Raw genomic sequence first — 27,638 nt, 5'->3', positions numbered from 1 at the left:
CAGGCTCCTGTACCTCCTCCCCAATGGTAGTAACGAGAAGAGGGCATGTCAGATGGTGAGGGTCCTTAGTGATGGATGCCACCTTCTTGAGGCACCGCCTCTTGAAGACGTCCTCGATGGCGGGGAGGGTTCTGCCTGTGATGGAGCTGGCTGAGTCTGCGACCCTCTGCAGTCTCTTGTGATCTTGTGCATTGGACCCGCCGTACCAGGCAGTGATGCAACCAGTCAGAATGCTCCCCACTGTACATCTGTAGAAATTTGTAAGAGTCTTTGGTGACGTACCGAATCTCCTCACGTCCCTAATGAAGTAGAGCTGCTGGCGTGCCTTCTTCGTGATTGCATCAGTGTTGGGCCCAGGATAGATCCTCTGAGATGTTTACTCCGAGATTTTATACGCTGTGTGAACCTGCTCCTACCACCATGCGTTTGGGATTTCATTAAAGACAAGGTATCTTTATTAGTCACATGTACATCGAAATATACAGTGAAATGCATCTTTTTGCGTAGTGTTCTGGGGGCAGCCCGCAAGTGTCGCCACGCTTCCGGCGCCAACATAGCACGCCCACAACTTCCTAACCTGTACGTCTGTGGAATGTGGGAGGAAACCGGAGCACCCGGAGGAAACCCACGCAGACACAGGAAGAACATACAAACTCCTTACAGACAGCGGCCGGAATTGAACCCGGGTCGCTGGTTCTTGGCACTTTTCTCGGAATTGGCTCCCTGGACATTCTGCTTTGGCCTCAGGATGCTGTCCCTTGGCGCCAAGACGTGTTGGAGCTGAGAATTCCCGCAACGAACCTTTGGGGATACACTTCCCCTGGGTGATCGGGTCGGACACAGGGTTGCCGCCGCTGTCGTGCCTGGAGAGTGACGAGAGGGAACCGAGCTGCCGCTGAGTGCAGGACCTCAGCCGCAAGGCACATAGGAGAGGTGTTTGTGGGCGGGCGGGGAGGTCGCTTCACAACAAAAGACAGCGCCTGGTTCTGCAGAGAGTCCGAACTTCCAGCAGCGGGCGACGGAAGGTAAAATTCATCGTGCAAAGCCTTCACTGAAACCAGGGTTGGATGCGGAACGTTTCATGTGCTGCTAAACGAGGTTGATGAATCCGCCCGTAGGCTGTCTGGGTGACACGGTCAGTTAGTGTTGGCTGGGAGTTGTCTTTTGGCGAACGCTGCTCTTCGGAGAAAGCAAGATGTTGCTGTAGGAACCTGGCCATCATGTCAAAGAAAATCTGTTTCCTGAACCAATCTGTGGCAGAGCAGATCTCTGACGTTCATGGTTACAGTCATTCAATGGCAGTTTAAGAACAGAGTCATAGATGTCCGTGTCGAGCAGGATACCGCCTAAAGAAAAGGCTGTTCTCCATTCCCCCCCCCCCTCACCCCCTCACCTCCCCCCATCCCCCCGCAGGTGCTGCCTGATCCGTTGAGTTCCCCCAGAACTTTGTTTTTCGCTTCAGAATCCAGTCCCGGAGTGTCAGAGGGAGTGTGGGAACCGGGGTCCCGGTGTGTTAGAGGGAGTGTGGGAACCGGGGTCCGGGTGTGTCAGAGGGAGTGTGGGAACCGGGGTCCGGGTGTGTCAGAGGGAGTGTGGGAACTGGCACCACCGTGTGTCAGAGGGAGTGTGGGAACCGGGGTCCCGGAGTGTTAAAGGGAGTGTGGGAACCGGGGTCCCGGTGTGTCAGAGGGAGTGTGGGAACCGGGGTCCCGGAGTGTTAAAGGGAGTGTGTGAACCGGGGTCCCGAGGTGTTAGAGGGAGTGTGGGAACCGGGGTCCGGGTGTGTCAGAGGGAGTGTGGGAACCGGGGTCCGGGTGTGTCAGAGGGAGTGTGGGAACTGGGGCCCCGGGTGTTAGAGTGAGTGTGGGAACCGGGGTCCGGGGGTGTTAGAGGGAGTGTGGGAAACGGGGTCCGTGTGTGTCAGAGGGTGTGGGAACTGGGGCCCACTCTGAGTGTGGGAACCGGGGTTGAATGACAAATTCCTGCTTCTTTTCATGGGCTCACAGTATGATACAACTCGCTAACGGACCCTTCGGCCCAGCTCCTCAATGCTGACCAAGATTCCCATCTCAGCTAATCCCATATTCCTGTGTTTGTCCATGCACCCGTCTCAATGTCTTTGAAAAATTGTAACTGTACCCGCCTCTCCCACTTCCACCGGCAGCCCGTTCCACACACCCACCACCCTCTGTGTGAAAAACCTGCCCTTTAAATCTTTCCTCTTTCACCTGTAGTTTTGGACTCCCCTAACCGGGGGAAAAGACTGCAACCACCTACCCTATCCATGTCCTTCATAATTCTATAAACCTCTATCAGGTCACCCCTCAGCCTCCTCCGCTCCAGGGAAAACTGTAGTGTAGCGGTCAGCGTAACACTTTTACGGCGCTAGCGACCCGGTTTCAATTCCAGCCGCTGTCTGTAAGGAGTCTGTACGTTCTCCCCGTGTGTCTGCGTGGGTTTCCCCCGGGTGCTCCGGTTTCCTCTCATATTCCAAAAACGTACGGGTTAGGAAGTTTTGGGCATGCTATGTTGGCTCTGTTGGAAGAGTGGCGACCCTTGCGGGCTGCCCCCCAGAACATACACTCTAACCCAAAAAAAGACGCATTTCACGGTGTGTTTCGATGTACATGTGACTAATAAATAAATATCTAAAAAAATCTTTAAAACAGCCCCAGCCTCTATAACTCAAGCCCTTCAATCCAGGCAACAACCCTCTTCAATCACATCCTTCCCCACAGAGCGGTGAACAGAACCGCGCACAATACTCTGCGTGGTCTAACCAACGTTTTGTACCATTGTAACGCGACCTCCCAGTTCTTCTGCCCAATGCAGCGGCCAGCGTTCCACACGCCTGCCTCGCTCCCTGTGTGGCCACTTTCCTCGCCTTCACCACGACACGATTCAGCCGATACCTGATTGATATCTGCGGTGGAAAGCAGCAAGTGATCAGTGCCACAGGTGACCATGTCGTTCAGGTGGAAAGGACAAAAATAATTCACGATCTACTGAGCAGAGGGGCAAATCCACAGCTATCCAGCGACACGCTTTTTGGAATTTTTGGGGAGCTTTCCTAAGTAGATTCACCTGGGATGGGACGTTTCAGTTATGAGGAGACACTGGAAAGGCTGGGTGTGTTTTCCATGGGGTGGGGGGGGGGTGCTGATAAAATTATGAGGCGTGGATAACGGGGAACGTTTCTCCATAGTCCAAAACTAGAGGGTGTGGGTTTAAGGTGAGGGGTAGGGAGAGGTTCAGAGGGGACCTGCAGATTTAGTTTTCCCCCAGAGGGTGGGTGGTATCTGGGCCGCACTGGCTGAGGGGCTGGTGGAGGGAGAGACTCCCACAATGTTTACTGAGTACCTGGACAAACAGGTCACGGTACAGGATGTCACACGGACCGTGCTGGTAAACGGGATGAGTATCGACGGGAGACACAAGACATGCTGGAATCTGGAGCGAAAATCAAACGGCTGGAGGATCGGGCCGCGCCTGCGGAGGGAAATAGCAATTTGTTTTTTTTTAGTACGGACGGGAACTTGCTCGGCACGGACATCTATGACTCTGAATTTTTAAGCTGCAACTTAATGACTGTAACCATGAGTTTCAGAGACGTTACTAACCCGCTGGTTAGTAAAATCAGCCTCCGGTTCGTGGTGGAATCCGCATCTCTACATTCGGATAGCGTGGGTGAAAACCTCCCAGCAGTGGTTACAGTGCTGTCTAAACACTGTGGTGCTGTGGGCGGAGAGTGCAGGAGTTGTGCTTCAGATGAGACAACAGTAACTTTCCATTCATCCGGCACGCTGGAGACATCAGTGGTGCAGAGCTGCCAGATTGTTCAGACTTTATCGGATGTTATTCCAAATAATACCCCAGGACATATTAAGTCACTTCTCTTTACAAGTAACTCGGTACAGAATCATAACACATTTTCCAGTAAACCCGGTAAGTTTAACCGGAGCAAGGGACAGTAACCCGTGAGGTTCAAAGGAGTGTGTGTACCGGGGTTCCGGGTGTGTCAGAGGGAGTGTGGGAAGCGGGGTCCCGGTGTGTCAGAGGGAGTGTGGGAAGTGGGCCCCGGTGTGTTGGAGGGTGTGTGGAAATAAGCCCCAGTAAACTAAAGCCATACCGTCGGGGGCTGTTCCGCTGCTCCAGCTTTCAGGAGAGTTATTCTTCGGCCAATGTTCATCAACCAACGGGCATCACTGCTAAAAGATGATGTCACGTCGCCCTGTTATTGTGGGAGCTTGCTATGTACAAAATGCCTCCTGTGGTACAACAGTGTCTTAACTTGCTACAAAGGGCTCTGGGTGCCTTGAAGTCGTGACAGGAAGGATATAAAAATAAAACCTCTCCCTGTAGGTGTTTTTAGTATCCGGTAAACACAAGTCTCCAAATTGTCAAACTGAGTCCAATATCCAGCATTGGATGCGTGGGAAATTCTGCGAACTACTTAATGTGTCTTTGTTTCCAACCACAAACTCCATTCCCAACCCACTGACCTTCCCTCCTCTGCAGACAATATGAGCAGTCGGTTTGCAATCCCATCACCATGGGCAACTGGTAGCGCTGCCTCTTCACAGATCCTCAGCAACCACAGAATCAGAATCAGGTTTATTATCACTGATATATGTAATGAAGTTTGTTGTTTTGCGGCAGCAGTACAGTGCAAGACTTAAAAATTACTATAAGTTACAAAAATAAATAGTGCAAAAGAGGAATAATGATTTGGAGTTCATGGACCATTCAGAAATCTGATGGCGGAGGGGAAGAAGCTGTTCCTGAACTGCTGAGTGTGGGTCTTCAGGTTTGACCCTGACAGGCTCTGTCTGGAGTTTGCACGTTCTCCCTGTGTCCCAGTGGGTTTCCCCCCGGGTGCTCTGGTTTCCTCCCACATCCCAAAGACGTGCGGGTCTGTGGGTTAATTGGCTGCTGTGAATTGCCCCCAGTGTGTGGGTGAGTGGTAGAATCTGGGGGGGTGGGGGGTTTGATGGGAAGATGGGAGAGTAGGTTACAGATAACATTAGTGGGGGAATAGGATAGCTCTGTGAGTCAGCATGAATTCGATGGGCTGAAAGACCACCTTCTATGACACAAGTACGGAAATCACTAATAGTAGCTATTTGTGACCTTTATAGCTGATGAGCCCAGTCCCTGCCTCAGTGCCCCACTGATCTCCTCCTGCCCCCTCCCTCTGTTAACTCTACGCTTGACCAGTCCAGGGTTCACCTGTCTGGATTCCTTCACGTTACCTGCCATAAACTTGGGGGTCACCCACAAACCTGGAGGCCTCACCTGCATCAGCTCCCATTTGCCTGCCATCCCTAAGCCTCCTTGGCACTAATGGGTTATTGAGTCCTTAGAACCATAGAGCAATACAGCATGGATACAGGCCCTTCGGCCCAATCAGTCCATGCCGACCACAGTGCCCATCTAGCATCCCAGTTTCCTGCGTTCAGACCATATCCCTCCAAGCCCCACCCCTCCAAGTGCTTCTTAAATTATAATATAGCACCTGCCTCAACCACTTCCTCTGGCAGCTCATTCCATATACTCTCCACCCTCTGGGTGAAAAAGTTGCCCCTCAAGTCCCTATTAAATCTTTCCCCTCTCACCCTAAACCAATGCCCCCTAGTTTTGGACTCCCCTACCCTGGGGAAAAGACTGTTACTGTCCACCTTATCTATGCCTCTCATAACTTCAAACACTTCTATAGGGTTGCCCCTCATTCTCCTACGTTCCAAGACCTCGCCTGGCCAACCTCTCCCTATAACTCAGGCCTTCTAGTCCTGGCAACATCCTCATAAATCTTCTCTGCACTCTTTCCAGTTTAACCACGTCTTTCCTATAACAGTGTGACCAAAACTGTACTCAGTACACCAAGTGTGGCTTCATCTACACCTTATACAACTGCAACATAATGTCCCGACTCCTATACTCAGTGCCTTGACTGATAAAGACCAGTGTGCTAAAAGCCTTTTTCACCACCCTGTCTACCTCTGACACCACTTTCAGTGAACTATGTACTTGTACTCCAAGGTCCCTCTGTTCCATTACACTCTCTGGTACTATTCAGGGTATAAGTCCTACAGTGGTCTGACTTTCCAAAAAGCATCACCTCACACTTATCTGTATTGAAATCCATTTGCCACTCCTCAGCCCACTTCCCTGACTGATCAAGATCCCCCTGTAATCTACGATAACCTTCTTCACTGTTAACAACATCTCCTAATTTATTGTCATACTGTTATCAGAATCAGGTTTATTATCACTGACATATGTTGTGAAGCTTGTTGTTCTGCGGCAATAGTACAGTGCAAGGCATAAAAATTACTATAAGTTACTAAAATAAATAGGTTGTGTAAGAGATGAATAACGAGATAGTGTTCATGGGTTCACGGACCGCTGAGAAATCTGATGGTGAAGAAGCCATTGAGTGTAGGTCTTCAGGCTCCTGTACCTCCTCCCCAATGGTAGTAACGTGAAGAGGGCATGTCCCAGATGGTGAGGGTCCTTAATGATGGATGCCACCTTCTTGTGCCCATGAAGAGCTGGCTGTGATATTATGTGTGTATGTGTCCTTACCAGCTCAGATACTGGCACTTCAAGGACAGAACGCCCTTTCATGCCCCATTTTGAATGGGGGGATATTTCACAGGGTGAGATGTGGAATGAGTGGCTTGGAGTGAGGGAGGAGGGCAGGAAATCTAATAGAGTCACACAGAGGAATGCAGCCCTTCCTCTCCCCCAAGTCCGCACTGATGATTACACTAATCTTACATTTATCTCCATAAGATGTAGGAGCAGGATTAGGCCATTCGGCCCATTGAGTCTGCTCCAACATTCAATCACGGCTGATTTATTTTTCCCTCTCAACCCCATTCTCCTGCTTTCTCCCTGTAAACGTTCACACCCTCACTAATCAAGCACCTATCAACCTCCGCTTTAAACACACTCAGTGACGTGGCCTCCACAGCCCTCTGTGGCAATGAATTCCACAGATTCACCACCCTCTGGCTGAAGAAATTCCTCCTCATCTCTGTTCTAAAGGAACGTCCTTCTATTCTGAGGCTGTGCCCTCTGGTCCTAGACTCTCCCACTACTGGAAACACCCTCTCCACGTCCACTCTATCCAGGCCTTTCAATATTTGGTAGAATATTGACCACCTTTCATTCTGTTCCCATTTTCAACAACCCCCAGGTTCTACCATTCACCCTCACACTGAGGGCAATTTACAGTGGCCAATTAACCCACCAACCCCGCACGTCTTTGGGATGTGGTTGGGGGGGGGGGGGGGGGGGAAACTGGAGCACCCGGGGGGGGGGGGGGGAACCCATTCAGTCACAGGAGAACGTGCAAACTCCACATACAGACAGTGCCGGAGGTCAGGACCGAACCTGGCAACGTAATAGCTCCATCAGCTGTGTCCCTGTGCAACGTCAGTCTACGACTCTGTGAAATTTGTAGGGCGAGCAAACAAATTGGGACCCCTCCTTTTCATAATATCGCAGCAAGCTTCATCCCTTGCTGTAGTGTGAAATTTTTAACTCATCACTCTTTGCAATTGCAATTTAAATTACTTTTAATTTTAATGGCATAGATCCACCGACTATTACATATGCCTATGAATGTGTAGAATCCGGGAAAATAGTAGCGGTAGGCCACTTGGCCGCTCATGCCCCGGCCATTCAATATGATCATGGTTGAAGCAACACACAATCTGCTGGAGGAACTCAGCGGGTCGGGCAGCATCTGTGGGGGAAAGGAATTGTCGACGTTTTGGGTTGAAACCCTGCCATCGGGACTGAGAGTGGAGAGGGGAGATGGGCAGTAGAAAGAGGGGAGGGGGAGTGGTGAGAGGGGCGCCCAAGTGATTGGTTGACTGAGGAGGGGTGAAAGATGACGGGCAGGTTGCACCAGGGAGGGGAGGGGGAGGTGGTGGAGATGGGAGACAGCGGCAGGTGGATGATAGATGGAGGAAGACAGAGAGAAAAAAAAATGTAGGCAGTTGGAGCAAGGGGAGGGAAGTGTGAAGGTTGGAGACGGCTGCTGGAGGGAGATAAGCATAGATGCCGCTGATTTTTTGTTGCTCCAGATTCCAGCGTCCGCAGTCTCTTGTGTCTCTGTGATCATGGCTGATCTGCCCCAGGCCTTATCTCAGCTACTGTGTCAGTTCCCTCAATTCACGATAAGTCTGTGTTCACTACAGGTCTGCATTCACTGCGGGTATGCGTTCACTGCGGGTCTGTGTTCACTGCGGGTCTTTATTCACTGTGGGTCTGCATTCACTGTGCGTCTGCATTCATTGCAGGTCTGCATTCACTGTGCGTCTGCATTCACTGCGGGTCTGTATTCACTGTGGGTCTGCATTCACTGTGCGTCTGCATTCACTGCAGGTCTGCATTCACTGTGGGTCTGCATTCACTACGGGTCTGCATTCACTGTGGGTCTGCATTCACTACGGGTCTGTATTCACTGTGCGTCTGCATTCACTGCGGGTCTGCATTCACTACGGGTCTGTGTTCACTACGGGTCTGCGTTCACTACGGGTCTGCATTCACTGCGGTCTGTATTCCCTACAGGACTGTATTCACGATAGGTCTCTATCCTTCAATTCTTCTGTCTTTCAAAAGTGTACCTACTACACCCCTACGTCAACTTCTGTCTGTAATGTACTGTGCTGCTGCTGCAAAACGCTAATGTTAATGGCATTTATACCCTGGGTGCGTTTGCTAAGGGCAATAAACTTAAACTTGAAACTTGAACTTTAAACCACCTCCCATTTAAGTCCCCACAATGCTCTGGCCTCCACAACTCGAGGACAGAGAATTCCAGAGACTCATCATCCACTGAGAGAAGTGACTATGTCCCCTCCTTCGACATACCCACTGGGGAAACCATCTCAACATCTACCCTCTCACGCCCTCTGTTTCAATACGATCACCTCTCCTTCATTTGGAACAAGCAATGGATCAAAATGCTAAGCCTTTCTTTGTCTGGAGGCTGTACATTTTTCAGAGGATACGGATCCCTCCCGACCACCAAGCACCCATGCACGTTTGGCTGCAAGTGCTGGGGTCGACCATCGCTGGCCCCCCAAAAACCTTCAATGCATCGGTTCCCCGCAGCCGAGAAGCTCGCCCAGCGATGCAGCCGCTGCAGGGCTCGGCTGGGTGATTGACACCTCTGGGCGAGGGCAGATCGACGTTTCCCCCGGCCTCCATTGGCTGTCTGTCGTGCCAATCAGTAAGGAACCGCCCAGTTGCAGCGGCGGCCTCTCTTCCTGTGCCAGTGACTGGAGCGGAGACGGTGAGGCTGAGACCGCGGGGGTGGGGAGATGCATTGATCGTGAGTGTTGTGGGGGTCAGCGGCGGTGTCGCTGCTGCTGCTGCTGCTGCTGCTGTGGGAGAGGGCCAGGTCTCTGAGACACACCGGGCCGAGTGAGTGTGCTGCAGAAAGCCGGATGCATTCCCTTTTTATTTATCTGCAGGCTGCTTTGTTGATGGAGGTTGTTGGACGGAAGGGAGCAGGTGTGATGTGGGTCTCTCGGAGCAGCTGGGGAGGGGCATGCATTGCCCCCAGAGCCCTTGACGGCTGCAATGGGCTTCAGATTTTTTTTAGTCCAACGTGATCCGGGCTTCATGAGTGTCAGACAAAGGTCAGCTCCGTGCATCTCTCTCCACAGAGGCTGCCTGGGCTGCTGAGTGTTTCCACCGTTCTCCGCTGTCAGTGCAGGCGGCTTTAGCTAAAGCAACGAACAGTCTGCTGGGGGAACTCAGCGGGTCGAGCAGCATCTGGGCGGGGGAGGGGGGTTGTGGTGGGGGCTGGGTGGTGAGGGGGGCTGTGGTGTGGGGGTGGTGAGGGGGGCTGCAGGGTGGTGAGGGAGGGTGGGGGTGGTGAGGTGGGCTGTGGGGAGGGGGTGGTGAAGGGGTGTGGGGGTGGTGAGGGGGGGCTGTGGGGTGGGGGTGGTGAAGGGGTGTGAGGGTGGTGAGGGGGCTGTGGGAATTGTTGGTGGGGTGTGGGGGTGGGAATTGTCAGCAGCAGGTGGGGTGGGGGAATGTGGTTGGGTGTGTGGGGCACGGTGGGGTGTGGGAATTGTCAGCGTTTCGGGTCGAAGCGCTGCATTGGACACTCGTGCATCAGATCCTGTTGCAGGGTCTCGACCCGAAACATCGACAGTTCCTGTCCCCCAATCCCACAGGTGCTGCAGGACCTGCTGAGCTCCTCTGGCAGATTGGGTGTTGCTCCGGATTCCAGCATCTGCAATCTGTTGTGTCTCCACTACTTTTTTGAAGGTAGGTGAAGTTTATTCCCTGGGGAATATTCCAAGCAAAGACAGGAAGGGCAGCCCAGTGGCGCAGCGGGTAGGGCCACTCCCTCATAGCGCCAGAGACCCGGGTTCGATCCCAACCTCCGGCACCGTCTGTGTGGAGTTTGCCCGTTCTCCCTGTGACCCCATGGGTTTCCCCCGGGTGCTCTTGTTTCCTTCCACATCCCAGTGGCACGCTGGTAAGTCAGTGAGTGGTGTGGCCACTCGATGGAAATGTGGGGAGAATAAAATGGGACGAGTGTAATTAGTGTAGGTGCTTGGCCAGGGTGGATTCAGTGGGCTGAAGGGGCTGTCTCTCTGCTCTCTATGACAAAACAGCATCATAAGGCATCAGAATCCACCTAGAGAACAACAATTCAGCTGTGGTGCAGTGGGTAGAGCCGCTGTCTCATGGTTCCAGAGGCCTGGGTTCGATCCTGACCTCCGGCACTGTCTGTGAAGTTTAATGCCAGGGGAATATTCAGGGGGGTGGAGTGGGGGGCAGTGGGGGTACACAGTGACCCAGCGGGTAGACCCACTCCCTCACAGCGCCGGAGACCCCGGTTCAATCCTGACCTCCGGTGTTGTGTGTGTGTGTGGGGTTTGCACGTTCTCCCTGTGACTGCGTGTGTTTCCCCCGGGTGCTCCGGTTTCCTCCCACATCCCAAAGATATAAGGATTAGGAGGTTAATTGGTCGCTGTAAATTTATCCTAGTGTGTGGGTAAGTGGTAGAATCTGGGGTGGGAGGGGTGTTGATGGGAATGTGGGGAGAATTAAATGGGATGAGTGTAAATGGTTGGCACAGACTCGGTGGGCCAAAGGGCCTGTTTCCATGCTGTATTACATCTTTATTACATCTTGTCTGATATGAGGGGTTAAGGTTTTCAATAATTTTCTTTTCTGGAATATTTTGAAGCAAAAGTGGGCCGAGATTTATCCTTTTGTCAGTTTTATTTATTAACCTTGCAAGGCTGCAGAGACAACACATCACAGCATGTGCCAACGATCGTATAGTAACAACAAGATAATCCCCAGTGCACAGTGATCCCCACTGACTTGGAGTTCTCAATCAGACATTACTGCCCTCTCAGATCTGGGGCTCGGTTTTAACCCCTGATCACAGGCATGCAGACACAGCGTGAACATAGCCGGGACCCGAAACTGGGCTCTCCCTCCTGGGCCAGACAGCTGTAGGAAGGATGCAGCAAGCTTCAAACAAAAAAGGGTGCAGTAAAGATTCACATGGTTGTTACTGGGACTGGAGGGCTTGAGTTATAAGGAGAGGCTGGATAGGCTGGGACTGTTTTCCTTGGAGCGAAGGAGGCTGAAGGATGACCTTATAGAGGTGTAAAAAAAATCATGAGGAGCATAGATAAGGTGGATGATCACAGTCCTTTCCCCAGAGTCTAAAACTAGGGCATTGGTTTAAGGTGCGAGAGGAAAGATTTAAAGGGGAACAAAGGGGAAACTTTTCACACACACAGGGTGGTGGGTATATGGAACGAACTGCCAGAGGAAGCTGTAGAGGCAGCTACGATTATGACATTTAAAAGGCATTTGGACAGGTACGTGGATGGGAAAGGTTTAGAGGGATACAGGCCAAACGCTGGCAGATGGAACTAGCATCTTGGTCAGCATGGACGAGTTGGGCCGAAGGGCCTGTTTCCATGCTGTGTAACTCTATGGCACTAAGAAGTGGGTTCAGGTGCTGCAGGTTGAGTGGAAGATTTGCATGCTATTGAGTATTTGGATGTTTCTTTTGGAGGGAGTGTTCTTTGCTGTGTCGGTCAGGGGAGCATCGAGGGAAGTCGTAAGCACTGGAGGTTGGATTCCAACTCCACAAGCAAACAAATCTAAGTCGCACATATTTGCCCTTCTGTTCGAGCTGCAATCTGAAACACAATGGAAGCCACAGCATATGGCTGGCAGAGTAGCGTAGCTGGTAGAGCCGCAGCCTCACGGCGCTAGAGACCTGAGTTCGATCCTGACCTCGGGCACTATCTGTGTGGAGTTTGCATGCTCTCCCTGTGACTGTGTGGGCCGGTAGGTTAATTGGCCACTAAATTGCCCCCAGTGTGGTAGAATCTGGGGGGGAGTTGATAGAAATGTGGGGAGTGCAAAATGGATTAGAGTAAATGGGTGCTTGATAGCCAGCACAGACCTGGTGGGCTGAAGAGCCTGTTTCCATGTTGTGGAGACACAAGATACAGCAGACACTGGAATCTGGAGCAACACGCAACCTGCTGGAGGAACTCAGCGGGTCAGGCAGCATCTGTGGGAGGGAAGGAATGAGTCCGGATGCAGGGTTTTGACCCGAAACGTCGACGTTTCCTTTCCTCCCACAGACGCTGCTCGACCCGCTGAGTTCCTCCAGCAGATTCTGTGTTGTATCTCTCTCCGACTCTATCACAGTTGTGAGGTTTCTGCTTGAAATTGCAACAACCCCCCCCCCCACCCCCATCGTTAAAGTCCTGTTTGTACATTTAGAGCTCTACTGATTTCTGACCAGTGTTCCGCTCAAAGGATAAAATTTCCCAACTTGCAGGCAAGCAGCAGAAGTTCGAGGTGTATCACTGTGACCATTTTACCCAGCCACCTGCCCTTGGCTGAAGGTAATTTGGATCACACTATTTTGCATTGCAGGTGCTCTTGTTAGCAGCCTGGCTTTTTCAAATTGAGTAGCTGTGGCTGTAGAGAGAATTAATGAACTGTTTACTTGGGCAGGTGGAGTGAGATTGCAACTTAGAGTATTGTGTGCAGTTCCAGTCGCCATGCTATAGGAAGGATTTCAGTAAGCTGGAAAGGGTGCACTTATATGGAGAGGCCGGGACTGTTTTCCCTCGAGTGTACAAGGCTGAGAGTGACCTTTTAGAGGTTTATAAAATCATAATGGGCATGGATAAGGTGAATGGTCACAGACTTTTTCCAAGATAGGGGAGTCTTAAACTAAAGGGCATAGGCTTAAGGTGAGAGGGGAAAGATTTAAAGGGGACCTGAGGGGCAACTTTTTCACACAGAGGGTGGTGGGTGTATGGAATGAGCTGCCAGAGGAAGTGGGAGAGATGGGTACAATTACACCATTTAAAAGATATTTGGACAGGTACATGGATGAGAAAGAGAGTCCTTTGACTGCAGGTGCTGGGATCTAGATGAAAAAGCTACAAGATGCTGGAGGAACTCAGCAGGCCAGGCCTCATCCGTGGAGAAAAGGCTGAAGAAGGGTCCTGACCCATAACGTTGACCGCCTGCTTTTCTCCACGGATGCTGCCTGGCCTGCTGAGTTCCTCCAGTTTTTCACATGAATAAGAAGGGTTTAGAGGGATCAGGGCGAAGCACAGGCAAATGGAACAAGCTCAGGTAGGTACCTTGGTCAGCATGGATGAATTGGACCAAACGGCCTGTTTCTGTGCTGTCTAACTTTTATAACCCTAACTTCCATAGTGAGAGTATCATGGCACACTTAGTAAGGAGCTGGCTAATTGTACAGGTTAGTGCTGGAGTGCGGAATTGATCATTGTTTACATTCTACAGAAAGCTAACAAAGCCGAAATTGAATTTAGTGTCATAGGCACAGGAGCAATGAAAAACTTATTTGCAGCAGCATCACAGGCACATAGCATCATGGAAGCAGCATTCACAAGAAAAACATAAATTAAACATAAATCATACACAATTTTTACAAGCAAGAACACAATTAGAACAAAAGAAAACAGTCCATTTTAGTGCAAAGTGGTCATAGTGTCAAAATTATCAATTTCTGCAAATTACACCATTTAATATTGTTCACGTGTTTAGTCATTGTTTGTCCCATGTAGTTATGATGGTTCTGTGTAAGCAGTAAGAACAGGAAGCAAGCTCTAATCTAACAAAGCAACTTCAACCTTTATCTCGGATTACAATGAGTGTTGCCTAATGCAATGCAATTTAAATCTCGTTGCTGAAGTGTGAACACCCATAAGATCACGTAAGGCACAGAGATCAGCTTCGCCACAATAGGAAAAGTACAATAAATCCAAAGAAACTTATGGGAATACCAATTTTTAGTCCCTAAGTGTAGGAACATTAAATTTAGCACATCTAATCCGAACCCCTACTAGGGCAACACACTAGTAGAGTCACTGCCTCACAGCTCCAGAGACCCGGGTTCGATCCTGACCCCCGGCGCTGTCTGAGTTTGCATGTTCTCCCTGTGACCACCTGGGTCTCCTCTGTGGTGGGTGCCTGGGGTGGTGGTGAAGGCAAATATGATAGGGGCATTCAAGAAGCTCTTAGATAGGCACATGAATGTGAGGGAAATGGTAGGATATGGACATTGTGTCGGCAGAAGGGTTTAGTTTAGTTGGGCATTTTATTACTAATGTAATTGGTTCAGTGCAACATTGTGGGCTGAAGGGCCTGTTCCTGTGCTGTACTGTTCTATGTTCTATGCTCCGGTTTCCTCCCACATCCCAAAGATGGGTGAGTTAGTGGGTTAATTTGCTGTTGTAAATTGCCCCTGGTTTGAGGGTGAGGGGTAGAATCTGGGGGGGGGGGGGATGAGAATGGGGGGAGAATAAAAAGATGGGATTAATGTAGGATTGGTGTAAATGGGTAGTGAATGGTTGGCATGGACTTGATGGGCCAAAAGGCCTATTTCCATGCTGTAACAGGGACCCTCTAACAGGGACGTAGCACAGGTAGTTATTTGAAACTTTTAAGATGAATGATTTGGAAATACAGTTTCAAAATTTGTGGAAGTTGCGTGGTTGGTGAGTGTAATTAATATCGATAACAATATTAGGTCTTGGTTCAACAACAAATTAAATTCCGAAATGGGTCATATTATTGGTGGGAGTTAAGGAACGCACATATATCTTGAAAAATGAGTCAAGGTAATGGAGAGGAGTGAGATACACGTTTGCAAATCATTCAGCATTGCAAAGTAGGTTAAACAAAGCTGGAGTAATACAGATCATGTGTTCATTTCTCAAGAAAAAGATGCTGAACTTGCATAGGACCATGGTTATTCCCATAGTTAGGAGTACTGTGCATGGTTGTAACAATGGCAAATGCTCTAAATACTCACCAGGTCAGGCAGCATCTGGAGACACCTGAGACTGCAGATGTTGGAATCTGGAGCACCACACAAAATGCTGGAGGAACTCAGCGGATCGAGCAGCATCTGTGGGAGGGGGGAAGGAATTGTCAACGTTTCAGGTTGAAACCCTGCATCAGGACTGAGAGGTATAGAGAGTGAGAGGGAGCAGTGAGAAAGAGCCAGAGGTGATTGGTGGAACAATGTGGCAGGGGCGGGGTTTGGATGATGGACAGTTTGAGCTAGGTTTCGGAAGGGAAGGGGTGGAACATAGAACAGTACAGCACAGAACAGGCCCTTCGGCCTAAAATGTTGTGCCGACATATCTATTCCCTCCTACCTACAGAATGCCCATATCCCTCTATTTTCCTCTCATTCGTGTGCCCATCCAAGCCCCTCTTAAAAGCCCCCAATGTATTTGCCTCCACCACCCTATCAGGCAATGCATTCCAGGCATCCACCACTCTCTCAGTAAAAAAACCTACCCCCTCACGTCTGTTCTGAACCTACCCCCTCTCACCTTAAATGCATGCCCTCTGGTACTGGATCGCTCAATAATGGGAAAAGGGTGGAGCTGGCAGGTGGACGATAGATGGAGGCAGATATAAAACAAAGAGGAAGATGGAGCCGTGAGGGGCCAGGGGAGGGTGAAGGTGGAGATTGTGATTAGCAGGAACACTAAGGGCTACCAAAGGAAGGTGGTGATGGGAACCACTGGGGGAGAGATGTTGCGCAGATGGAACCAGGAGCAGATGGAGGAGAGGGGAGAGCCGGTGGGTGAAATGTGTGCGTAGTGTGCAGATGAAGCTGGGAGGGGATGAAAATGGGTGGTGGGGGTGTGGGAAAGGGAATTAAAATCAGGGGACCAGAGGGAGAACGGGGGAGAGAAGCGGGAAGAGAGGATTACCTGGTATAGGAAAACTCAACGTTCACACCATTAGGTTGTAGACTACCCGGGGAGAAAATGAGGGAGCTCCTGTAGAAAAGTGAGGGGACTGATGTGAGCTGTTACACCAGGTCTGCTTCTTTCTCCACAGCTGCTGCCTGACCTGCTGAGTGTTTCCAGCATGTGCTGTTTTTATTTTAATTTTCCAGCATCCGCAGCTTTTTTGCATCTTCAACTCCTGTGACTAATTGTGATCTCCATGTTGTGCAACAGTATAAGATTCGCGTAGAAGAGCAGGACTGTGAGATCGTAACTGTCGGAAGATCCGAGAAACCAGGGCTCTTCAACAAAGGAAGGTATGTGTGAGGTGAACAGATAGAGACAGAGTCATACGGTGCGGAAACAGGCCCATCGTCTCCATGGTCACCATCCAACCCTACCGTTCCCATTTACCTGCATTTATTCTTTAGAAATGGTAGCCAATGCGATGTATTCACTTGTCTGAGTAGTCCCCCACCAGAGATCAGAAGTACAAGTCATCAATAAAATCCAGGTAGGAATGAGGAAAAATGCTCGCACCTGGAGTGTGTAGAAGCTGGAACTCCCCAACACAAGCAGATGTAGTAAGTGGCATAGAATGGGATTAGTGAAGGGTTACTGTAAATGGCTGCTTCATGGCCAGTGCTGACTCGGTGGGCCAAAGGGTCTGTTTCTCGACTCTGTGACTCTATTTACATATCGTTTTGGTCACCCAAAACTTGGCCAGACAGGAAAGAGTACAGAGAAGACTTACGAGGATGTTAAGATAAGATTATCGGTCACACGTACATCGAAACACACAGTGAAATGCATCTTATGCATAGAGTGTTCTGGGGGCAGCCCGCAAGTGTCACCACGCTTCTGGCACCAACATAGCACGCCCACAACTTCCTAACAACCCATACGTCTTTGGAATGTGGGAGGAAACCCATGCAGATATGGGGAGAACATACAAACTCCTTACAGACAGTGGCTTGAATTGAACCCAGGTCGCTTGTGCTGTAATAGCGTTACGCTAACTGCTACACTACCGTGCCAGGACTAGAAGGCCTGAGTTACAGGGAGAGGTTGGCCAGGCTAGGACTTTATTCCTTGGAATGTAGGAGAATGAGGGGCAATCTTATAGAGGTGTTTAAAATCATGAGAGGCGTAGATAAGGTGGACGGTAACAGTCTTTTCCCCAGGGTAGGGGAGTCCAAAGCTAGGGGGCATCGGGTTAGGGTGAGAGGGGAAAGATTTAAAAGGGACTTGAGGGGCAACTTTTTCACTCAGAGGGTGGTGAGTTTATGGAAGGAGCTGCCAGAGGAAGTGGGTGAGGCAGGTACAACAGTATCATTTAAGAAGCACTTGGATAGGCACATGGAGGGGTGGGGCTTGGAGGGATATGGGCCGAACGCAGGAAATTGGGACTAGTTGGATGGGCACCATGGTCAGCATGCATTGGTTGGGCCGAAGGCCTGTATCCGTGCTGTATTGCTCTATGGTTCTTAAGGACCCACTGGTGCCAAGGAGACTTAGGGATGGCAGGCAAATGGGAGCTGATGCAGGTGAGGCCTCCAGGGTTGTGGGTGACCCCAGGTTTATGGCAGGTAACGTGAGGGAAACCAGACAGGTGAACCCTGGACTGGTCAAGCGTAGAATTAACAGAGGGAGGGGGCAGGAGGAGATCAGTGGGGCACTGAGGCAGGGACTGGGCTCATCTGCTGTAAAGGTCACAAATAGCTACTATTAGTGATTTGTGTCATGGAAGATGGTCTTTCAGCCTATATGCACGCTGTATTGCTCTATGACTGAAAGGCAGCTAAGATTTGCGAGAGAGAGGGACAGAGGCTGACTGGGTTTGAAGGGTGACAGGAGGTTTGTGAGCAGTTTCCTGGCTGCCGTGGACCATTCATGCCAATTGGCCTCTTTCTGTGCTGTAATTTGCATATAATTATTTTTGGGCAACACTGTACTTGACCACCCAATCCCAGACATGGGTTGCTCAGTGGTGGAGGAGCGAAATAGCCACAACGGCTAAAGACAGAGTCCGTAGCACTTGGGTGGAACCAAAGTGGAATCTGGGACATGAATCTTATTGGTGCCTGTAGGAAGGCAACTCGAATCCTTCATCAGAATCAGGTTTATTATCACTGACATATGTCGTGAAATGTGTTGTTTTGCGGCAGCAGTACAGTGCAAGGCATAAAAATTACTATAAGTTACAAAAATAAATAAATAGTGCAAAAGAGGAATAACGAGGTTGGGTTCATGGACCATTCAGAAATCTGATGGTGGAGGGGAAGAAGCTGTTCCTGAAACATTGAGTGTGGGTCTTCAGGCTCCTGTACCTCCTCCCCGATGGTAGTAACGAGAAGGGGGCATGTCCTGGGTGGTGAGGGTCCTTAATGTTGGATGCCACCTTCTTGAGGCACTGCCTCTTGAAGATGGTCTCGATGGTGGGGAGGGTTGTGCCTGTGATGGAGCTGGCTGAGTCTACAACCCTCTGCAGTCTCTTTCGATCCTGCGCATTGGAGCCTCCATACCAGGTGGTGATGCAACCAGTCAGAATGCTCTCCACCGTACATCTGTAGAAACTTGCAAGAGTCGTTGGTGACATACCGAGTCTCCTCAAACTCCTAACGTAGTAGAGCTGCTGGAATGCCTTCTTCATGATTGCATCAATGTGTTGGGCCCAGGACAGATCCTCTGAGACGTTGACACACTTTTCATTCAGAGCAGATGATTAATATGGACAGAGAGAGTGGAGGAGCTTGAGGTGTACTCCCTGCCAAGGATGTCCTTTACGGACAGCACAGAGGCTCAACAGGTAGAGCCGCTACATCACAGCCCCAGAGAACCAGGTTCGATCCCAACCTCCGGCACTGTGTGTGTGTGTGTGTGTGTGTGTGTGTGTGTGTGTGTGTGTGTGTGTGGAGTTTGCATGTTCTCCCTGTGATCGTGTGGGTTTCCCCCGGGTGCTCCGGTTTCCTCCCACGTCCCAAAGACATGCAGGTTAATCCAGTGTAAATTGTCCCTACTGTGTCAGTGAGTGGTGGGATCCGGGGGGAGTTGAGAGTGTGGTGAGAATAAAATTGGATCAGTGTAAATGGGTGGTTGATGGTCGGCACGGACTCAGTGGGCTGAAGGGCCTGTTTCCGTGCTGTGTGACTCTGCGGCTCATTTTCCCAACAGCCTCAGGACACCGAGGATTGTTCACTGACAGGGGTCCGATCTGGGGAGAAAGGGGAAACCAGAGAGGCAACTGTTGGGGGGAAGAGCACGCCCAGATGTTGGGAGAGAGCATCCCGTGACGTTGCTGCCTCCTGTTCAGCAGTGACCGGTTAGAATTGGAGCAGTCACAGATGTACAGCACAGGCTCCTGCCTTTCTTAGAGACGTGCAGTGCGGAAATAGGCCCTTTGGCCCATCGAGTCCATGCTGACCATCGACCCGCTCCCCTTCTGTCCCTTTTCTTGTTCCTCCTGCACCTCCCTCCCAGTCCCCCATCACCCTGTTTCTTTCCCCTCCTCCACCCACTCTATCTGCCCATCACCCACACACACCTCCCACGGGGTCCCCATCCCCGCGCCCCCCCCCCCCACCTCCCTCATTTGGTTCCACGCTCCACCTTCCTCGCCTATCAGATCCCACCATCCACAGCCCTCTGTCACCTCCACATACCACCTCTCGGCCTCTGTCGCCTTTCCCCCTCCCCCCTCCTCCACCTGCCTATTGGTATTGGTTTATTATTGTCACGTACCGAGATACATTAAAAAACTTGTCTTGCATACCGATCGTACAGGTCAGTTCATTGCACAGTGCAGTTACATTGAGTTAGTACAGAGTGCATTGAGGTAGTACAGGTAAAAACAATAAACAATTACAGAGTAAAGTGTCACAGCTACAGAGGAAGTGCAGTGCAGTAAGGTACAAGGTCACAAGATAGATTGTGAGGTCAGGGTCCATCTCATTGTATAAGGGGACCGTTCAATAGTCTTATCTCTGTGGGATAGAAGCTGTCCTTGAGCTTGGTGGTACGTGCCCTCAAGCTCCTGTATCTTCTACCCGATAAAAGAGGAGAGGAGAGAGAATGCCCCGGGTGGGTGGGGTCTTTGATTATTCTGGCTGCTTCACCACGGCAGCGAGAGGTAAAGATGGAGTCCATGGAGGGGAGGCTGGTTTCCGTGATGCGCTGGGCTGTGTCCACAACTCTCTGCAGTTTCTTATGGTCCTGAGCAGAGCAGTTGCCATACCAAGCCGTGATACATCCGGATAGGACCTCCTCTCCTATCATCCCTCCTCACCTGGATCCACCTATCACCTGCCAGCTCTTGCTCCACCCCTTCCCTCCAGCTCTTTATACCAGCTCCCTCCCCTCTATTTGTCAGTCCAGATGAAGGGTCTCGACCAGAAACATCAACCGTCCATTTCCCTTCGCAGATCCTCCAGCAGTTTGTTTGTTGCTCCAGATTTCCGGCAACTACAGCCTCTTGTGTCTTCAAATGAGTCCTGTTGCCAGGACTTGAGGGACTGAGTTATAGAGAGGTTGGGCAGGCTAGGACTTTATTCCTTAGAGTGCAGGAGAATGAGGGGTAATCTTACAGAGATGTATAAATTCATGATGGGCATAGATAGGGTGAAGTCTCTTCCCTCCCAGAGTTGGGGAATAAAGAACTAGAGGGCATAAGGTTTAAGGCAAGAGGGGAAACATTTAAAAAGCGCTTGAGGGGCAACCTCTACACCCAGAGGGTGGTCCGTATATAGAACAAGCTACCAGAGGAAGTGGTTGAGGTAGGTACAATAACAGCATTTAAAAAACAGAGAGAGGAAAGGTTTAACATAGAACAGTACAGCACAGGAAAAGGCCCTTTGGCCCACAATGTCTGTGCTAAACATGATGCCAAATCAAACTAACTCTCTTCTGCCTGCACCTGATCCGTATCCTTCCATTCCCCGTATATTCATGTGTTTATCTAACAGCCTCTTAAATGCCACTATCGTGTTTGCTTCCACTACACCCCCAGGCACCCACCACTCTCCGTGTAAAAATAAAAACCTGCCCCGCACATCTTTAAACTTTCCCCCTCTCACCTTAAATGCATGGCCTCTAGTACTTGACATTTCTACCCTTGGGAGAAAGATACTGGCTGTATATCTATGCCTCTCATAATTTTATAAACTTCTATCCGGTCTCCCCTGAGCTGCTCCAGAGAAAACAACCCAGGTTTGTCCAACCTCTCCTCATAGCTCATACCCTCTAATCCGGACAGCATCCTGGTGAACCTCTTCTGCACCACCCCCCACCCCCCCCCCTCCAAACCAACACCCCCACCACCACATCCTTCCTGTAATGGGGCGACCAGAATTGTCCGTGACCAGGAAGGAGGTGGAAGCTGTGAGCAGTTTCGAGGGATATGGGCCAAACACAAGCAAATGGGGACGCAGGACCGCAGATGCTGGAATCTGGAGCAAAACACAAAATGCCAGAGGGACTCAGCGGGTCGGGCAGCGTCCGTGGAGGGAAATGGACAGTCGACGTTTCGGGTCGAGACCCTTCACCTGAACTGAATGATGGAGAAGAGGTAGCCAGTCTAAAAAGGTGGAGGGAAAGGGTTGAGTAGGAGCTGGCAGGTGATAGGTGGATCCAGGTGAGGGGGGGGGTGGTGGGGTGATCGGCAGATGGGAGAGTGGGAGGTGACAAAGGGCTAAAGGTGGGAGAAGAAGGTGGAGCGTGGAATAAAGGGAGGGAGGTGGGGAGGGGAGCCAGCGGGAGGGGTGTGTGGGTGACGGGCAGACGGAAGGGGTGGGGGAGAGAAGAGAGGGAGGGTGATGGGGGGAGCCGGGTGGGTCAGGAGGAGGGAGAAAAGAGGAGAGGGACGGAGGGGGAGCGGTCACCAGAAGCCGGGAGGATCCAGCGTCCTGCCGAAGGGTTCCCGACTCGGAAACGTCGACCGTCCATCTCCCTCCACGGACGCTGCCCGACCCACTGAGTTCCCCCCCCAGCTCCCTTGCATGTCGCTCCAGATTCCGGCAACTGCGGTCCCTGGTTCCTCAACGTGCGAAAATGAGGTGCCGTCCCTCTGGTTCGCGGATGGGGCCGGCTCGGCTGGGCACCTCGGTTGGCACGGACAAGTCGGGCCGAAGGGCCTGCTTCCCTGCACTAATATATCGAGCTACAATTGACGCGTGGTTTCCTGCTGCCATTCTTGTTTTGCAGACTGCGTTAGGGGAAGGAGAGTCAACGGGGCTGGACTCCGCGCCTGCCTGAAGCCCCAGGCGACGAAGGCATCCCGCCGGCGCCGTTCACCGACCCCTTCCTGTTTGCCCGCAGCACGCCGTCCCGATGGGGAAGAAGCCTTACAAGTGCGAGCTGTGCGGCTGGACCTTCGCCCGGCCCTCCGACCTGGGGGACCACCTGCGGATGCACACCGGCGAGCGGCCTTTCAAGTGTGAGGTCTGCGCCAAGGGCTTCAGCCGCTCCTCCAGCCTGGTGAAGCACCGGCACGTACACACCGGCGAGCGCCTCTTCCGGTGCAAGGTGTGCGAGAGGGCCTTCGCCCAGGCCTCCGGCCTGCTCCGGCACTGGCGCCTGCACACCGGCGAGCAGCCCTTCCGCTGCAAGGCGTGCGGCCGGGCCTTCCCCGAGCAGTCGCAGCTGGCACAGCACCGGCGCAGCCACACTGCTGCCGGCGAGGGCTTCAAGTGCGGGGCATGCGGCAGGGCGTTCGCCACACCGGCTGGGCTGGGGGGGCACAGGTGTGCCCCCAAGGGCGAGCGGTCCTTCCACTGCGAGATGTGCGGCAAGGACTTCTGCAGCGCCGCCTACCTGGTGGTGCACCAGCGCATCCACACCGGCGAGCGGCCCTTCGGCTGCGAGACCTGCGGCATGGCCTTCGGCAGACGGTCCTACCTCCGGATCCACCGGCGGACGCACGCCCGGGAGAAGCCCTTCCACTGCGAGACCTGCGGCAAGGTGTTCTGCAACCTCTCCTACCTCCGGACCCACCAGCGCATCCACACCGGCGAGCGGCCCTTCCGCTGCGAGACCTGTGACAGGGACTTCTGCAGCTCGTCCTACCTGGCGATCCACCGGCGCATCCACACGGGAGAGAGGCCCTTCCGGTGCGAGGCCTGCGACAAGGCCTTCCTCAGCTCCTCCTACTTCCTCAAGCACCAGTGCGTCCCAACGAGGGACAAACCGCTAAAATGCGAGTTCTGCAACAAGGGCTTCACCCAGCTGGCGGACCTTCTCAAACACCAGCACACCCACACCGGTGAGCGGCGGTTCCAGTGCGAATTCTGCCACAACTGCTTCACCTACTCCTCCTCCCTGGAGATACACAGGCGCACCCACGCAGGAGAGAAACCCCCGGCCCTTCCTTCAGGTACCCACAGCGAGAGCAAGAGTACCTAAAGGCAAAGATTTGGAATGCCTTGCCCAAAAAGAGCAAACTCGACAGGGCTTTCAAAAGGGAACTGGATGTACTCTTTGAGGAAAGGAAGACTTGTGGGTTTCGGGGGGAAGGGGGGGAAGAGGAGGAGGACCAGAGATAACTAGATAACTCAGAGCCAACACAGGCAGGGTGGGTTGAACGGGGTGAAATGAGTCTTACCAAACTGTCCGGCTGATGCTCTGTTTATAATCTATCAGCGTATCCACACTCAAAGGATCCACGCAGAAACTATTGCGAACAGGAATGTCAGTTACAGTATTGGCTTCATGTCTGTCACCTTAATCGTATCCGTTCCGGGGGTTAAACTGTGGCTATTGTGGGCCAGAGTCTGGAATATGTAAGATAAGATATCTTTATTAGTCACATGTACATTCGAAACACACAGTGAAATGGACCTTTTGCGTAGAGTTTCTGGGGGCAGCCGGCAAATGTCACCACGCCTCCGGCGCCAACATAGCATGCCCACAACTTCCTAACCCGTACATCTTTGGAATGTGGGAGGAAACCAGAGCACCCGGAGGAAACCCACACAGACACATGGGGAGAACGAAGGCGAGAATCATTCATCACAGAGGTACAATCCCCCCATTTACTTCACGTCAATGAAGATCTTGTGACCCAGAACTCCACAGCCTAACCGCCGAAAGATTTCACTTTCAAACTTTCCACTTTTAAAGTGAATGTCCAAAAGCAAAATAAGGCAGTTGCTGTAAAACTGAAATTAAAGCAGAAACACTCAACTAGCCAGACAGCGTCCGTGGAGAGAGAGAGAAACAGAGTTAACGTATCTGACGTTTCATCAGAGTCGATGACATCTTCAAGTTTAATTGGTCTGTTGAAATTGTGTAGCTACTGTAGTTATGGTGGACATATCTCAATCTATCCAATGGGGAACTGACTTCTAAGCAGAGCTTTCTGTGTAGAGAATTTGCATTATTTTGCTGTAAAGGCTGTTTTGGTGTGTGTCTTTTGGAGGAATGCCTTTCTTTCTTTCAGTTGTGGCAAACACACCCATGTTGCAATTGTTAGACTGGTCCTTTGGAAGTTTACAGTGCTGAGATGCTTCTGATAGGACAGGAATGAGTGGGAATTGGGGGTATGAGGGGAACACGACCCCTCCCCATAATCATTGAAAACAAACGAAGTGGGGGTTTGAACACAACACACGTCCACCCCATAACACCAAGGAAGAGGGCTCATTCCTGCTCACAGGCCTTGTCAAGGGGTATCCTTCAGAGAAGCAGCTAGTTCACTACTGACAAGGCAGGTGTATACAATGAGAACGTCCCTTGAGGAATCTGAGTTTACCTCAGAGAATATAGAGGCACCAGATCAGTTTGGAGACTTTGCCCAACTAATATTCAATGTAATGTAACATTTTCTAGAGGTTTAGAGTATGTATCTGTGTCATTCCACTAACAGGAGAGAAGTTCCCCGTGATTGTTTTGGTTTTAGAAATGCTTTAAATATTGATGTTGGTAAATGATTGTGTTGCTTACCTGCTTATTTCTGTATGCATTTATACTGTGCAGTAAATTTGATATTTGGCTTTATTCCAAACTGTGTAGCTTGTGAGGATTTATTTTCCCACATTTTCACAATGGGTGGGTGGGGAGGTATACTAAAGTCGACAAAACCTCTGCTGCAAAGTAGCTGGTGGTTTCCCCACCACCTTGTCGGGGCAGCTCATGGTGGGCAATAAATGCTGACCCTCTCAGTGACACCCACAATCCAAAAGGAGACTAAACACAGTGCTCACCAACAGGCGGCACAGTGGCGCAGCTAGTAGAGGTCCCGTCTCGCAGTGCCAGAGACCCGGGTTCGATCCCGACCTCCGGCACTGTCTGTGTGTGTGTGGAGCTTGCACATTCTCCCTGTGACCGCGTGGGTTCCCCACCCCCCCACCCCCCCCCCGGCTGCTCCGGTTTCCTCCCACATCCCAGAGACACGGGTGGGTTAATTGGCTGCTGTAAATTACCCTCTGGGTGTAGGTGAGGGGTAGAATCTGGGGCGAGTTGATGGGAATGTAGAGAGAATAGAAAAATGGGATTGATGTGAATGGGTAGCCAATGGTTGGCACAGACTTGGTGGACCGAAGGGCCTGTTTCTGTGCTGTATCTTTCTATGATACTCCACACAACTGTATGCCTTTCCAGAGTTCCTTTGCAGTGAACTCCCACGTCCAACTTGCCCGTCTTCTTGCGCAGTCCCTGGGGATTGAGGGTGACTTGCGTCCACTGCAAGTGATCTGAAGTGACCCACGTGTGGAGTGCAGACTCTTCCAACGATGGGGTGGGAGGTGGCGGATGGAGCAGGAGGGTGGGTCGTTTGTGAGGAGGGGCAGCCCTGATGCAGTTCCTCTGTGTGCTCGCAATGCAAGGCCTCGAGCTTCACAATCCCATCCCGGATGCTAACCCTCCACTTTCACCAGTCACGGGCCAGAGATTCCCAGGAGTCAGTGTGGATGCTGTATTTCTTCAAGGAAGCTCGGAGCACGTCCTTGAACCTTCTTCTCTGTCATCCCAGGACAGAGCTCGGAATTGGGGCTCTGGTATCAGGCACGTGAAGCACGTGGCCCATTGTAGCTGAGAGTGTAACTTGGGGGACATTGCTTGGAGAAAGATCACCGACATTGGTTTGCTTATACTTCCAGTGAAATTGGAGGATACTGCAGAGATAGCACTGATGGCATTTTTCCAGTGGGATACCTGCTGTGGATAGTCCAGGTCTCAGAAGAATACCAGAAGGCAGAGACCACTGCTGGCCAGGAGGCCGCGAGTTTTGTACCAATCTGAGGTCTTGATATTCCCTTTGTTCTACCCATCACTCTCCCGCCTTCTCTGCGGCTGTAAGCTCGCTACCTTTTTATTCAAGGCTGTGGTGGTGAATGATGGAGGATTTCATCATTGACGTCTGTGGTCACTGGGAGGAGACCAGATACGGGAAGCAGTCCGTTCTCCAGCATTTGCCCTTATTGTCTGGGGCCAGTCGGGAAAGGGACCTGCAGATATTGAATGTCAGGCCCGTTCTCTCTTGTGCTTCAGTGAGGGAGTCAGAGATGCTTTCAGCTCGACCTCCGAGCACGTGCAGATGCGGTCCTTGTCTGCACAAGCGCAGCCCCGCTACGAGGTTCTGCTAACCACCCCTCCGCAGTGTAGTCACCACAGCTTGAACGGATACTCACGAGTTCTGAAGGTCAGGGGAAGGTTGGTTGAGGTGAGAAAACTTGGGAAGAGTGTTGGGGCAATGATGCAGCCATGTTTGACACTGTTCCCTGTACTTACATTCCATGCCCTCTGCAATAAATTCCCCACATCCATTTAACTCCCTAATTGCTTACTGTATCTTTAAATTAATTTTCTGTAAATGAGCAGTTTTTCTTTTTCTACTTGTGTAGTCCAGCCTCCTGGGCGTATCCCACAGCCTTACCATTGGCAATGCATTACACAGACAAGTATAATCTGATTTTAATGGACACCAAACTGCTGTTCACTCATTTGGTCTCACCCTATCAGAGATATACCCTTTGTCCTACCCATCCCTCACCCACCTTCTCTGCTGCTGTAAACTAATTTGCTTTCTCTCTTTCCCAGTACTGATGAAGGAGCCCCAAGATCTGAAACGTCAGCTATTTCTCCCTCCACAGGCACTGAGTGTTTCCAGTATTTTCCATTTTTATCTCAGACTTCCAATACCTGTGTTTTTTATTTTCATTAGGTTTTAATGTTAGTCAATGTCTTATCAAATCTTGCAAAACAAAACCCTCAGAAGCCTGTCTTAACCATGTCCTTATAAATCTCCTGCTTACCACTTTTGTTATTTAAACCAAAATGAGTCACGTTTTTTAGATGTGATCTATATTGGTGCTCTCTTTAATGACCCCAAATTTTCCA

At 51.1% G+C, this 27,638-nt stretch overlaps 1 protein-coding gene across 9 annotated transcripts; it reads left to right on the top strand.

Moving 5' to 3' along the window:
• The first annotated feature begins 491 nt into the window (after positions 1-491).
• LOC127586102 (zinc finger protein ZFP2-like) lies at positions 492-25,286 on the top strand. 9 transcript variants are annotated; one of them, XM_052043930.1, is made up of 4 exons: positions 3,214-3,945; positions 9,492-9,659; positions 16,545-16,627; positions 22,509-25,286. In XM_052043930.1, the coding sequence occupies exon 4, from the start codon at positions 22,635-22,637 to the stop codon at positions 23,703-23,705; it is 1,071 nt and encodes a 356-aa protein (XP_051899890.1). In that variant the 5' UTR covers positions 3,214-3,945; positions 9,492-9,659; positions 16,545-16,627; positions 22,509-22,634; the 3' UTR covers positions 23,706-25,286. The 9 variants fall into 9 exon arrangements, with proteins under 9 accessions (XP_051899885.1, XP_051899891.1, XP_051899890.1 ...); XM_052043925.1 differs by lacking the exons at positions 3,214-3,945; positions 9,492-9,659 and adding an exon at positions 492-1,025; XM_052043926.1 differs by lacking the exon at positions 9,492-9,659.
• The last annotated feature ends 2,352 nt before the right edge of the window (positions 25,287-27,638 follow it).

The sequence above is a fragment of the Pristis pectinata genome, chromosome 34, assembly GCF_009764475.1.
Source record: "Pristis pectinata isolate sPriPec2 chromosome 34, sPriPec2.1.pri, whole genome shotgun sequence".
NCBI lineage: Eukaryota > Metazoa > Chordata > Chondrichthyes > Rhinopristiformes > Pristidae > Pristis > Pristis pectinata.
This window is presented reverse-complemented; position numbering and strand designations above follow the sequence as displayed.

Bases quoted from the DNA above. Each gene is read 5' to 3' on its own strand.
- LOC127586102 (XM_052043931.1), top strand. From the start codon at position 22,635: ATGGGGAAGAAGCCTTACAAGTGCGAGCTGTGCGGCTGGACCTTCGCC.